This window comes from Vanellus vanellus (genome assembly GCF_965231255.1).
Source record: "Vanellus vanellus genome assembly, chromosome: 2".
NCBI lineage: Eukaryota > Metazoa > Chordata > Aves > Charadriiformes > Charadriidae > Vanellus > Vanellus vanellus.
Genome location: NC_138906.1, coordinates 21,597,888 through 21,612,456, shown reverse-complemented (window position 1 = coordinate 21,612,456; position 14,569 = coordinate 21,597,888). Strand labels below are relative to the sequence as shown.

The 14,569-nt window shown below is 38.0% G+C and overlaps 2 protein-coding genes and 1 long non-coding RNA gene across 3 annotated transcripts in view; all 3 read right to left on the bottom strand.

Moving 5' to 3' along the window:
• Positions 1 to 7,898, bottom strand: part of LOC309669124 (nebulette-like) — a gene marked incomplete at both ends in the record, with an annotated part of 48,122 nt that extends 40,224 nt beyond the window's left edge. Inside the window, 3 exons of the mRNA XM_082479727.1 lie at positions 1,077 to 1,181; positions 7,665 to 7,736; positions 7,833 to 7,898. Of these exons, the coding sequence (XP_082335853.1) occupies positions 1,077 to 1,181; positions 7,665 to 7,736; positions 7,833 to 7,898 (243 nt within the window). The remainder of the gene's footprint in view (positions 1 to 1,076; positions 1,182 to 7,664; positions 7,737 to 7,832) is intronic.
• The window catches only part of LOC309669372 (LIM zinc-binding domain-containing Nebulette), a 271,330-nt gene that overhangs the window by 83,178 nt on the left and 173,583 nt on the right, over positions 1 to 14,569 (bottom strand). The gene's annotated exons all lie outside the window — the stretch shown is intronic.
• Positions 8,682 to 14,569, bottom strand: part of LOC309669373 — a 51,958-nt gene continuing 46,070 nt past the window's right edge. The window contains exon 4 of the long non-coding RNA XR_014268904.1: positions 8,682 to 8,741. This is a non-coding gene — a long non-coding RNA (uncharacterized lncRNA). The remainder of the gene's footprint in view (positions 8,742 to 14,569) is intronic.

The window sequence follows — 14,569 nt, the reverse complement described above, 5'->3', positions numbered from 1 at the left end:
GCTTTTCTTTGGAATCAGACAGATGGATTCAATAAATACTCTCTTTATATTGAACTTTTGTAGACTAAGTAGTCTGTCTCTTAGAAAGTATAATTTCATCACATTTATGCCCTTTGGGACATGCCACTCTCTCAAAAAATATGAAGATAAATATAACAAAAATATTCATCAGATGCATTTACAATCAATGTAGCCACACAGCAAACTGATGTACATCAGAACCAGAATACAGAATGCATATAAATTACGTAATTCCAGACAGGGATATTGGGATGTTCTGTATCGTAATCATAAAGGTAGGACAAAAATTGAGGCACCAAAACTTTAAGTCTTCCAAGGGTGACCGTGACAGAAAAATCACTCAGAACCAGCAGTTCCTTAACGAAAGGAACTCTCTGTCAGGTAAAACTCCTGCTGCTGTTCTCACGCATGGAAAATAATCAGAGATGCAATCCTCTGGCACCTGGTACCTGGGACACGGAGAGTTGGCGGTAAACTCTGCTATGGCATTTGGGAAGTTTTGCCACTGCAGCTCTGTGTGTACACAAAGACCTAAAAACTCAGACAGAGGTGTGCATACATACGGATGCGAGCGCTGAGGTAACCTGCAGATGGCAGATGTCTGCCCCAGTCCCCTTGCTGAAGGAGGGCACAGGTGATAACGTGGTAACAGTTTCCTTCCCTCCTTCTGCTTAACAGTCAGGCTGTGAATTCTCCGCAGCAGGGAAACTACGCACAGGCATAATTTGAAAACCTCATCGCTACAGAATAACTAACAAGAAATCCTTTTCCTGCTCCTCAGTTTATCCATCCATAAAATGGGATAGCTCAGACTGTCTCAGAACCATTAATAAAACATCTTTGAATCCCAGAATAAGTGTTGCGTAATTCCAAATTATTATTACCCGTAGATACAGTATGCACTAATTACAGCCACTTTATGTCACTTCAGCTTTAAACAGAATTGTTATTTGAAATAAGCCATCCTTTCCCTGCTAAAAACCACCATAATCAATTCAGAAAGTTTTTACAAGGCATAAGAAGCAAAGTGAATTCTTCAATCTTTTAGGTCTTACCTCAGAAATAAAAGCACCAAGACTTTTCACATGTTTTAGCTGCGGGGTGTCAGGTACAAATATGCACTTTCCCTTAGATTTTTTAAATTCTTCTTTATAGTGTATCTACAAAGAGGAGAAAAAAGTTTAATTTTTCTTAAAAAAAAAAAAAAAAAAAAAAAACAGAAAAATAGAAAAACAAACAGTGGCTGTTGTTGCTGTTGTAATATTTGTCATATTTATGGATACTATGCTGGGTGGCTTGCAAACACCTCAGGCTGGATCAAATTAGGCCACACAGGGAAATGCCCACACAGTTCTCACGCACAGTACCAGGGCTATGCAAAAGTCACTGAACTCTTTAATAATAAAGAGGAAAAAGATACTATTTTCTACATCTGTAGCACATTTTCACCACTGGCTGTAGATGTTCTAGTATCTCTAAAGGAAGGAGAATTGAATAAAGTATTTTCTCCTTGATCTCAAAGATAAAATTGTTAAACTAACTTCTAACACAGACCTAGCAAGCACAGAATCTGTATGACACAATCAAAAGCCACTGCCAAAGGTTTATGAATCCAAGAGTTATATGAAGAAATTCAGAAGACCACTGCCAAATCATTGCCTACAAAGCACCCCAACCGTCATGACATGCAGGTAATATCAGAGTTTAAGAGCATTTTAATTTTAAATTGAGCCATTTTTTAAGTCATATGTATGCACAACAGAAACAATTTTTGACACAAAACACCACAACGTATTTCAGGGGAAAAAAAAAAAAAGTTCTTGGTTAGTTGGGTTTTTTTTTTTTAAACAACCAACCTTTTTCTTACCGTGGGGCAAACAATACAGGCAGGTGTAGTAAGTAGTTACCTAAAAATAATCACATGACTGTTGATGAAGTCAGAACTATAGTTTGTATTGGTGCGATTGTGAAGAGGATGAAGTCCATGGACAGGGTGAATGCATAGGGATCTTTATTATGTAAGAACTGCACGTCTACAATGAGATGGACTAAACACATTTTAAAGACAGACATCTTACATGGATAGCCTTAAATGTTTTTCATAACATTTCTTTCTTTGTGCATAGAATAGTTTAGTTCAATGCAAATTGAATTATTTAGCATTAAGCTTTCACGGTTATTATCTGCTACCATTTCTCTAACCTCGTTTTCACATTCTGCACCACAGCAGCTTGCATTTATGCACTCTAGACTTGCTGACAAGCACTGACAGAAGCAATATGATCTGCATCTGAGCGTTACAGAAATATGCAGTCTTAATTTCCTCTTTCTCCGAATCCTTAATGGATATCACAAGTTGTAGTCTATGCTCCTCTACAGGGACTTGGAAAATTCATGAGGAGGATGGTAGCTCACACAGAATCAGCTCCTCTACTTTCTGATGCAAGCTTTTTGCCCACCACAAAATGGATTAGATAATGCCAAATTCATCTCAAACTGATGACTACATAATCTTCGCACAGGAAATAATTTTGGTTACTGTTGAGTTCATCCAGGTTTGGACTACTGAAGGGATCTACATCCCATTACCAAATCATATTGTCTGCCTTTGTGGATTACAGTGTATTCTAAATAAAAAAAGTTTGGTGAACAATGGGTGTAAAATTACTGTATGTCATCATTTTACTCAGGAATACACAAATCCAATGGTTCACATAACATGTGTGTGACACTGTACTCCTAGGTAATCACAGAGTAATACAAAAAAAGGGCAGTTTTATGATAAGTGTGAGCAGGCACTTACTGTCAACCTGCACCCGTGTACCGGCACGCACGCGTGCACTTGCAAGGCCGGGGCCGGGGAGAGGAGAGAGAATGTGTACACAAACAGCTTTAGAAAAAGCTTCATAGAATTATGGTCATTCACAGTGATACAGCTGAGGAGTGTTGTGGGAAATCTAAAGAGCTGACTGTCTACTGGTTAGGTTTGATGGAGTTCCCAGTAGGAACTCCTGTATAGCTGAGACTCTCATTGAGGAGATGGGAGAGTCTGGTGGCTCCCACCTTAGATATATCACCCACAGGTAACATTTCAAAATTCAAACATGAAAGCCTCCTAAGGTATCTCTTTACTGTGGGGGGATGACACGACACAACTAGAAGAAACAATCAAAGCCATTCTGCTGTAGAAATCATGCTTTCAAAATAACTGAAAGCAGTAAAGTACAAATGCCACCTCCTTACTCCTTTATTATTCACATTTATTATAGTAACCCACAGTGGCCACAAAATGCACACAGGCTCAAATGAGCAATGTAGAGAGGACATGTAACAAAATGTGTGGTCAAACTCTGATCCAATACACTCCATTCTGCTACAGAAGTGTCTGCATCACTTGGAATCAGAAAGATAGAATATGAAATGGGACAACTATAATGAAGTCATGACATCTGCACTCGTAAAGTGTATTTATTGCAAATGATCTAAGCAAGAGGCTTAAGAGGTTGGCTATGAATGAACAAAACCAATGGCCGGAAGGAATATGCAGAGAAGTTAATATTCCTCTTCAAAGTTTGGGGTTACAAACTCAAATGTCTAAAACACTGACTAGGAAATTTTGCCTGTGAGTGACTTAGCCTTCACCATGTATTTTGATATGCTATTTAGGTTGAGTAGCTCTGGCAAGACTTGAAAAAAAAAACAGATAATAGGAAAAATTTGCAACTGATGGCCTGGAGCCACCACTGCTCTTTTGATATACTTTTGAAGTCCAATAGCTCACTAAATGCCCAGTTTTTAATAGCTCTCTCCCGACTCCTTTCTCCTCCCTGAGTCATGATAAAACTACTCTGACCAGCAGCACAGCTATCCAGTAAAAGTGGATTAAAATTCCTAGACAACCACCAAAACAGTAAGCTTCAAATTGCCTTTTTTCTTAATGGATGTTATATGATAAGATCAACTTTATGAAACAAGGGCATCCAATCTTTAGGCTGAAGCTTCCTGGCTTGACGAGAGAGTTCATCTCGCCATGGCCTTTTCCATCAGTCTTTTTCATGGGGGAAACACAGGAGGAGATGTGGGCTAAAGCGTAGGCTCCCATGCTAACAGCTTAATTTGAACAGCCACATTTTCTTTGTATTCAGGGACATACTGATCTGATTTTAATATGAGTATATTTGAAAAACTGTTCTTAGTATCTTGAAATCAGTGATATAACTATGTTGACAGTCATCATGCCAAGACCCATTACAGAACTGTCAGCTCTCAAAGACCCACTTAAGCTTAGAAAAGCCACAAAAACGTCTGAACGTTCTTATCTAGCTCTTACGCTAGACCAAAAGGGAACTCTTTTCCACTAGGGATTCCCTTTCCAATCCTACATTTCTTAATTTATAATCTCTCATAAGACTAAGAGCTGTGTCAGACCACAGATCCATCTAATACAAAATCCTCTGTGTCCACAGAAACCTAGAGAAATGTATGAGAACAGGGCAAGCATACAGTATCATTGCCCCACAGTATTTTAATAGTCTCCAGCAATTTGGACCTCAAAGTCCTCCCAAGTTAGAGGCTGTGACTAGTAATGGCGAGCCCGGAGGAATGGCTCCACCCTGAATAAGGTGGTCAGAAGCCTGTTCATATCAGTGGAAAGGCACTCTCCTAACAGAGACATGCTAAAGCAAAGTTGGACTCTGTACAAGGACACTTAAATGGCAATTAGCACCACTTTTTTCCTATAGGGGAAAAGAAGCACTGGTACTACACGTTACCAAAATTCAGCAGAATCTTCAGAAGCAGAGTGTCTGCCTCTCTGTCAAAAAGGATTATGATAGTTTGGTCACTAATCATTTTGTTTGTATAATAATTCCCCTCTCTGCTTATGACAGTATTCACAACATCACACCACACAATCAAGACAAAGAAGAGATGAAAATACACCAGAACGTAAGTAATACAAGCAAATGGACAGGCTCAATTTCAATATGGAAGAGAAAAGGCCTGGAAAGCAGGGTAATTCATATAAATCAAACACACATTATGGTTTTGAAAACATCTGTTGAATAAAATTTCATAATGGAGGAAGATTAAATGAAATTACTTTAGGGAGAAACAATCCAGGGGGTATCACATCCACAGAACAAACATCTGCCAACCTCAAATGAAAATGGGGATTCCCTCAAGAACTGGAGCACATAAACACTTCACAACTTCCCCCACGTACAGTTCAAGGCTGACAGTTACGCGTGCACTAAGGGCTGCCATCGTAACACTGTTTTAAAACCACATTGCCAAATTAAAGTCAGCCTGCAAAGAATGCAGGGCAAGCACAATGCAACCCCAGTATCTCAGCCATGAGCACTCCCGGTGCTGCGTTCTGACGGAGGAGCTGTGCTGACAGCTCCACCGCCAGAAAAGGACAATCGCCCGGTCTCGTGGGCAGCAAGGACACAGGCTGCTGTCCCAAGGTCATCTTAGGGCCAAGCTGCAAGCCCCGTAAAACCATTGTACACATAAAATGTACAGATAGACACCAACCATACATCCACACAAACAAGAGTTTGCTAAAAAGGATAAAGAATGTATAAAGAGTTCTGAATGTTAATGAGTCAAAAATCAAGAGCAAGAATGCAAACCCCTTGCAGTTTATTGACCTCCACAAGGAAGTGTGCAGGGTGAGGACCTTACTCCCCAGCACAAAGGACTTGACTGGTCGTAAGAAATTCCAGTTATACCAAAAATTTTGCGAAACAGACTTCACCCCCAATACATACACATATTGCGTTTAAGCCAATGAAGAAACACCTGCTGATTTCAGGAGAGACTGAATAAGGCCCCCAAATTGGATGCCATTTTTAAACAGAGTTTCTTCTTTGAAATTAAATTGGTCTGGGCCATTACATATTTCTACTGCTTTGAAAGCATTAATGACACGCTGCCATTAAGCATTACATATCTCAAGGAAAATCTAACACACTTGCAGGCTAAAGGCTTCACAAGTTTTCAGCAAAAGCCCACATCCCTGAACTATTACAGGCTTCAGAAACCTGGCTTGACTTCGTTATTCATCTTAGGTCCTAAGCCCCTGCAGAAAATCGGAGAAAGTACAGCCACTCCATTTATCAGTTAATGAACAGCCACAGCCAATATTACTCTAATGGGTACACAGCACAGTAATAAATCCTTTTCAATTAAAGAAAATATTTCTTCAGCATTTTTCAGGGAGTTTTTGCCTTTAAGAACAGCAACCATATTTAGAAATGAGTTGCATGGAAGCAATAAATGTATTTTGGGTCAGATAAGTGCTCCAGGTCCATTTTCATTTTGGCCTTTACATGAGTTGACAGGCACTTATTGTACCATATGCTATTCTTTTCCCAAAGAAAGCATGTAGATAACCATCAGTGAAAATATTAATAATCTCCACTACTAGCTTGAGATTGAAGGGAGCCATCTTGGTAGCTTCTCTTAAGGACCTATGCAATTTTCAGCACTCTTTCTCTGAAAATTAAAGTATTACCCGAGTATGTACGGACAAAGAAGAAACTTTGACCTTGTAAAGTCACACTTTCAAGCCAGCACTGTAACACTTGCACATCTCAGATGCTGTTTTTCTGAGTTACCTATTCTTTTCTTATACGTAACCCCTAATAATTAATACCTTAAGTGTACATTCTGTATGTTCTGTTCTCATAAAATCAACATACTCATTCATCTTGAACAATAAATATCAGATTACAAAACAACATGAGCCAGATATCATTTTTTGGTCTCTTTAGAAGACCACTTGTTAAAGCAAGTCCCTTTGTCCTCAGTAATGTTTCCTCTGCTGACAGCCACCACCCTCCCAGGAGAAATATCACTCTAGCTCCCATTGACATGAAGGGACAAAGTTAGTCTTCAGACACACTTTCCCAGAAGGACACAGAAATAAACTTCCACCAAGGTAAATCTGGTGCTGTTACACAGAAACAATTGGATCCACTCCTATTTAAAATGTCTTGGATCTGATCTATGATGTTTATATAACGTCTATATGTGATTCATAGTTTTAAAAATCTATAGTAACTAAGTCAAGAATTGTCTAGGTAAATAAATTTTAGAATAAAGATATTCTAGCATTTCAGTGGATTCTTCCTGTACGTGTAAGTCAATAATAATATACTACACAGTTATGAGCACCTATCACCACAGACAAATAGCTAACGCTCCAAATTCATCTGTTTTATTTTTATCCTCCCTCCTTACAGCTACGTGTACTGGCACCCAGTTCTGTTCTAACCAATCAAGTTTCATAGGATTAGGCTCTAACTCGAAAAAAAGACTGCATTTTCCTGATGAAATCAGCCAAGGTGTTCTCCTGGGTGATACCCTCTACATGAGACCCACTTTTTGGAACATTCTCCTTCCTAAGGCCTATGCTTCATACCGTCCAAATGCTCTGCAAAGATCACCCCTTTGCAGCTGATAATTTAAGATACCAGAGTAGGCTCTGCTTTTCTATTATTTTGTGAGTTTTTATATTTGAGCCTCAGATGGGCACACGCTGCACTGTACATACGTGAAAAAAAAAATACCACAAATGTAAAGCCACTGGAAAGAGAAATGCAAATGTAAGGATGCAAACAGTCACCGCTACTTACATCACTTATTATTTCACTGCATTTTCGGGCCAGTTCCATATTTTTGTCCTCAATAACAGGCTTGAGGAAGACCTGCAAGTGAAAGGTAATAATTTCAGGTTTATTGTCCTACAAGGGTAACCATAGAAGGAAATAAGTACTTTTCAAAGCTATTGGGCTTTAACTCACCTGTTCTTCTTCCTCCCCATCCTCATTTTCAACTTCCCTGAAATCCTGAATGACAGATACTCTCATTTTAATACTTTGCAGAAAACAACAATGAAAACTCTAAAAAGGTTCGGCGCTGCAGGAAACAGCTCAGACCCTACAGCATGCCCGGAATCAATGCTTCACTTGTGTCCTCCACTGCACTTAACTCTACCAAGGCTCCTTCCTTATTTAGGCAGCACTTGACAGTCTTTATCTGAACAATTCAGTGTGAGTGAACTGAAAGGCATTGCAGATGGCCTTCTTAGCTATCAGTCGCAGCAGAGCTAATGCTTTCTTACAGATAACATATAATTAAATGACCTATCCCAGTCAGCTATTTTTAAAATGACTGTGAACACAATTAAAATACTGTGATGCAGTTTATTCATAACATAAATAATTTAGTAAAATTAACAGACTTAAAAGGGGAACATTGACTCTAGGGTTATGGGAAAACTGCCCAGCTATAAGATTCAGGGCATCACTGACTCCAAACCCAGTTATTACAAAACTTCATTTTGTTGGTCCAATAATAGAACTTTTTGACTAAAAAAGGCACGCTATTCTCATTTTCCAGTAGATTTAACTGCTAGTATATTTTCCAGGAAATATTCCTTTTCCACAAAGCATTTAAAATTCCTTAAATGCTCTGCATATTATGTCAGCTGAAGGTTAAACCTGTGCATGCATAGATACAAATACACTTCTATACTTACAAGTATACATGGCTATGTATTTACGCAAACATGAATGTTCCTTCACTGTTAAAAACTGTCATGGTCTGTAGTCTCAAAACCAGCCTTTTTCAGTATGAAGTCATTGACTCCAGCTGCAACGAAACTGAAAGATATCCTTATGCCGACGGATAGAGTGTCACAGTGTTTGTTTCTGTAAAACAAGTAAGGAGGTATTACAGGATGAGTTGGAGTAACCGATATTTTAAAATTCTTTTTCTTTCCAAACCATAGCTTGTATACTTCTCATTTTATAAAGTTCATGATTTTGAACTTTATCTAGCAAAGTGATTCACTGCTACACAGCTTTGCAATGAGGCAAAGAGATAAGGAATGTGTACTCTTAAAAAAAACTCTTCAAATAATTTTATGTACTTGTGCCCAAACACAATGTCCTTAGAGCTTATTTAAAAACACACATTTCCTTAGAAAAAGAAACATTTCAAAGAGGAGGACAAATACATCATTAGTTAAGGTCTGAAAAATAATATTAAGAACAAAGGCATAAACTGCTTTCAGTCTATAATAATCAAGAGACAGAATTCTTGATACGTTAACATTACAGAAAGCTTCAAGAATTCCTATTCCTCTATGTCAAATATGATCTCCTAAAGTTCAGATTTGGATGGGCATTGCTGAAGTTCAGGTTGAAACATAGAAGTCTGGTTTGCATAGGTGAGGATTACCTGTAATTTATGCTGACTACTTTTGGACCTCAGGATGTTTCATCCTTGCGGAAACAAATTATTTAGTCTTACAAGATGTGTATTCACAGTAACAGGTCATTTTTGAAGATTATGGCCACAGGAAATATATACCTAAACAACAGATTCATGCACGATTTCAAGAACCACATATTAAGGAGACAGAGTACCTACAAAAGTGCCAGACAAATACAGCACCAAGGCTTCATTGGGAGATTTTTGTGATAATATTGTAAATACTGTATTCTTCCAGTGCAGTTAATTTCCCTTTCCTTCCTTCATTTAATAAAATTTTTAACTGGAGACATTGAAAAATATTTAAGAGAGTAGAGAAGAGCTATTAATAGCTGCAAAGCTTGCTGAATATGGGGAAATCTTTTGCTAGTTTTTGCACCGGAAAGCAACTATGGTCAAAATGACAAAGCCAAAACTGTTCGGGTTTGCAGGGGGAAGAGGGGGCTGTTCACCTTTTTAACATGCTTACATCATATCTGGTGGTTTTTCAGCAGCCGAACATACCAAAATTTATATATTAATTGTGGGTTTCCTGTAATAGTTTCTGCATAGTAAAGATCTGCTTTCTCTTTAGCATGATCTTCAACTGATTTGATAGAATTCATTTTTTTCTCATTTTCACATTATTTCAGTCAGGCATCCCCAAGCATCCAAATACACTATGTCCTATGTAACTTCCACAATACAGGGACTGCAAGACAGCTGCTGCAATTCATCATATTAAAGAAAAATATAATACAATGCACAAAGAGAGCAAGGAAAAAAAAATATCACAGTGTCAACTAACCATATAAAAGTTATTCAAAATGGCACTCTTCACATAAGAGATGCAATAAGAGACTATATGACACAGAAACCTGCCTCCCTTTTTTTCATCCTCCTCAAAACACTGAGTATCATAAGATAACATTCACTGTGAAATAAAGCAAGCCTGGAAATTATATATATCTAGATATAATTCAGAGAAGAATTTGTTATAGCCATTCAAGAGTTGCACAGATTAGAAGTGCATTATGTCTCTATTAGCAGCCTGCAGGTCAAGAACAAGCTTAGGTTACTTCCATAAGAGGCAATAAATAAACTAGGATCAGCAGGCACGTTTGGCATAGGAAATGTTTGTGTATGTTTATAGATATTTTAAAAACTACTCTAAAAATACGAAATCTAATCTGAATAAAGACCAAGTTAAAATGATGAGCTTTATATCCCCCCAAAAATTATGAAGGGTGTTGTCTTAAAGATGACTTTTCACCTGCAGAACCTACATTTTTACCAAAACCTTCAAACTGACATTTCTGAACAATTTTCCACTGTATATAATGGAATAATTTGTAATCACTTGTTCTGGCATGAAACAGCACACATTAAACAAAAACCAATTCTTCAGAATCTTAAGAAAACACTGTAATGGACCACTGAGTACACACAATAATATTTGTATGCATACAGGGCATAAAATAATTTTATTGTTGCATTATAGATACCTTAAAATACACACAATGGGGAGAAGCGGGAAGTACCCAACATGAATTCATTCAAATTTTGTAAGGGAATGCTGCATAGTTCCACATTGCCACTTCCAGCCTCCCCGCACGGATGTTTCACAGTTCACATTTAGCTTTAAGAACAAGGCCATTGTGTCAAAGAAGCTCCGATAAAATCAAAATAACTGTATGTTGTCTCGATTGTTCACAGAAGCGCTGTATTTGCTGCTCACAACCTTCACTGTGTATGAACATTTGATAGAGAAGAGAAGAGAAGCCTTCTAGAAGCAAACTATATGGGTTATCCTATGAAAGGAGAGCGCGGACTCTCCCAACACTTACAGCCATCAGTTGATTGTGTCTATGTACTGATTTTTGCACAGGACATTACTCAAGTCCTTGGTCTAAATGCGTATCTGCTGAGGAGGCAGAAGGGGAAGAAACACGGGGTATAAAAGAGCCTGAGTCCCCGTGAGTATGAGTTGGCTCTGCATGCGGATGGTTCAGGTGCACAGTTGTGCAGCTTTCCTGCTTTGATCACATGCAGCTGTGTCCACATGTGGCCAAAGCCCCGCCACCTCCTTGTCCCTTTAATCAATCTTTTAAGAAATACATTTGGGAGACGTTAGCACAGAAAGTTAAAAGGCTTCATCTCCTTTTGGCCCTGATACGCATAACTGCTGCAGTTGCATTCAGTTCTGTCACAGAACAAACAATACTATTGGACTTTTTTGGAAAAATCCCCCAAAACTTTCTGAGATCTGCAACATCCACGTGTACTGTTGAGCTGAAAGGACTTCTTTACCACTTCACAGAACGGCAGAAACTGTGCTTGTCCTAGAAAAGGTACCAGAAACACCACAATCTCACGTGTATTTAGCAGAGTTCCTCACGGGGTACTTGGACATAGGACCAAGGCATTTCAGCTGGAAAATCTGCACAGCATTATACTGAGAGGTACATACATACTGTGAATACACTCGTTCAATTCTGGACTGAAAATCTAGTAAGAACAGAGGTAGAGATTTAGTGCTTTAACTATCCTGCTTCCAATGAGTTAAAAATCAACCCACATACATCCCTGAAATGAAAATGTTATTTTCTGTTCTCACTGGACAGACACACACATCACCAAAATAAGTACAATTAATTCAACACAACGCAGCTGGTGGCCTCTTTTCAAAAAGCACACAAGGCATTTGTAAGCGCTGAGGTTCAATTACTTCTCATTTCTAGAAATACTCATCTATCAGGCTGGAAGTTACTCGCAGCCCTGCACAAGGAAGTTCATAGTTAGGCTATCAGCACCACAATCACAAACAGAAAGAAAGCGAGGGATCCCAGCCTGCCAATTTTAACTTCCCTTGAACATGAAATACCAATTAACATTAACAAAAGAAATGCAAGAGATGGTTCTATTCAAAAAAAAAAGCTTACCCACAAGCTCGTGTCTTGTCAGATCATTAACCTGCATTTACAACACCTCAAAACCTGCAAATATCTCCTGGTTCTAAGCTAAGATTTTCATTCAATGAAAGTTATTTTATTTAAGGTTTTGGTAAAGCAGAGAGTGGCAATGGTCATTTTAAAGACAAACATAAACGCAATGTTAGAACAGTGATTTGCGTATCCCAGAAAACCTAATGCATTTTCAATGCCTAATAAATACAGACATTTTTTGCAAACACATGCTCACGGAGACATCTAGCCCAACTGGATCTTGATGACAGGGGATTGAAGGTGTCTGTATGGTACACCTGGTTTCACATAATACTACCCAATCTAATCTAGTACCAGAAGCAGTGTAGCTATGCTAGCATGACACTGCCTGAGTTAATAAACTCTTTCCCACACAGTTGATTACCCTGAAAAATGAACTCATCCAGAAGTGGAAGTATCTATCAGGGCACAACACTGTGCCATGTGGATGTAACCTTATCTGTGATCAGCAACAATACATTGAAATAAACCAGCACAAAGCTTTTTCGGATACTAATGTATTCTAAAAAAACTCAGCTTCATTTTTCTCACAATATTCATAATTGCCTCCTATGTTTGCACAATAGTTTTTAACCCTCAAAGATGGCATTTCCTAAATGGGATACACAGTTTCACCTATTTTTTTCCTAATTTTTCATTTGTCAAGAAATGAAACAACAGGGGAATTTGGTCTTTCCAACCCCCCAATATTTTCAGTTGAACCAGAAGCCTGAAAAATCTCCCGCTCCTGCAGCTCCCTTTACACCAGGAGCTGAGAACAGAATCAGCCACTTTTGACTGCTTTGCAACTGTTTAATCCAGTCTTCCTGACATAGCTGCAGCATTTCTCTTTCTTGCCAAGTGTCATAAAACCCCTCTCCCCTTATTCAAGTGCCCAACTAGGTATGGGAATCCACCAGAAATAACAGCTCTAGAGCATAGCAGCTGGGGCTCTTCAGCACTCCTCACCTCTTACTAGTGCCATTACAACATTAAATAGTCAAGACATTTATTCCTATGACCTACAAAACTGGAGCCCTGATGCTAGTCCTCTACGCTAGTAGTCGAGAGACCTGCACACTAGTCCCCTGTAGCTGGTGGAAAGCAGTACACATTCAAGCGTAATTTTAGCTGCCGGGGTTACTGTGGGAGGTATCCATAAAAGCAAAATCACATTCAGTAGAAGAGGGATTCAACAGAGAAGTTACAGCTCTTCTCTTAGGACTCCTCAAATGGAGAAAAGTTTAGATAATAGACCATTCATAAAATTTTCATTTTATCCAAACCTAAATCCTATGGAAGAAAGAGCCAGGACTATATAATAAGAATTTGGAAATTTTACCTTGCTATAAATCACAGCTAACATTATCAATGATTATACGTAAAAGCTATGAAGCCAGTAATAAACAAGTTTTATTTTGCCTCAATAAATGCTAATAAGCTAAAGATACTCCCTTTCTCCTTTCAGTGACTATATATTCATATACAATCTGAAATAACAGAAAGATATATTTGGCTTAAAAATACTCTTGCAGACATTTTCTTAGCCCTATAGACTGAGCATGTGTACTTACCAGGAATTTTTCTTGTGGCATTAATTCAAATTCAACTGCCTGAACTCAAAGAATCTCCAGGGGCAGGAAGAGAAAATTGGACCTTTCCTATAAATTTAATTTCAGTTGTAATTACATCCACCAGCCTATAACCCTCGCTTACTTAATGAATGCATTTTTCTAGAAACGAAAACCACAGTGGTTTATTTTACTTGTATTTAACTGAGTTTTTTCTTCTCCATATTTTTGCTCTTCTTGTGTTTTGATAGACCTAATACTGTAACTTCAGTCATGCTCTCTCTGGAGGGAACAATAGCATAAGGAACACCATCTTTAAAAAAACCTTTATAACTACTGTTCTGGAACATTTCATGTTACTATGATTCTCAAGTAAGGAAATTTGCATCAAATTGTTACAGACAGCTAACACTAAAACAAAAACTAAGTTCTTCATTGGCAGTTATTTAAAATCATAGCTTTTAAATTTCAGAATAGTCTTCAGAAAAATCCCCAAAACACAAAAGATTAAACGAAACAGGCCAGGATAAAGTCACTTGTTCAATGATAGAAAATTTATTCAGGTGTCTTCATCTTTTGATCAAGACAAATAATTTAAAGTCATAAATAATTGATGAAGAAGGTATATTCTGAAATATCTTCAGACTCAAAAAGACAAAAATAAAACCGTAATTATGTAAAACATACAACGCCCTTATTGTGCTTAAAAATACTGATTCTTAAATAGTT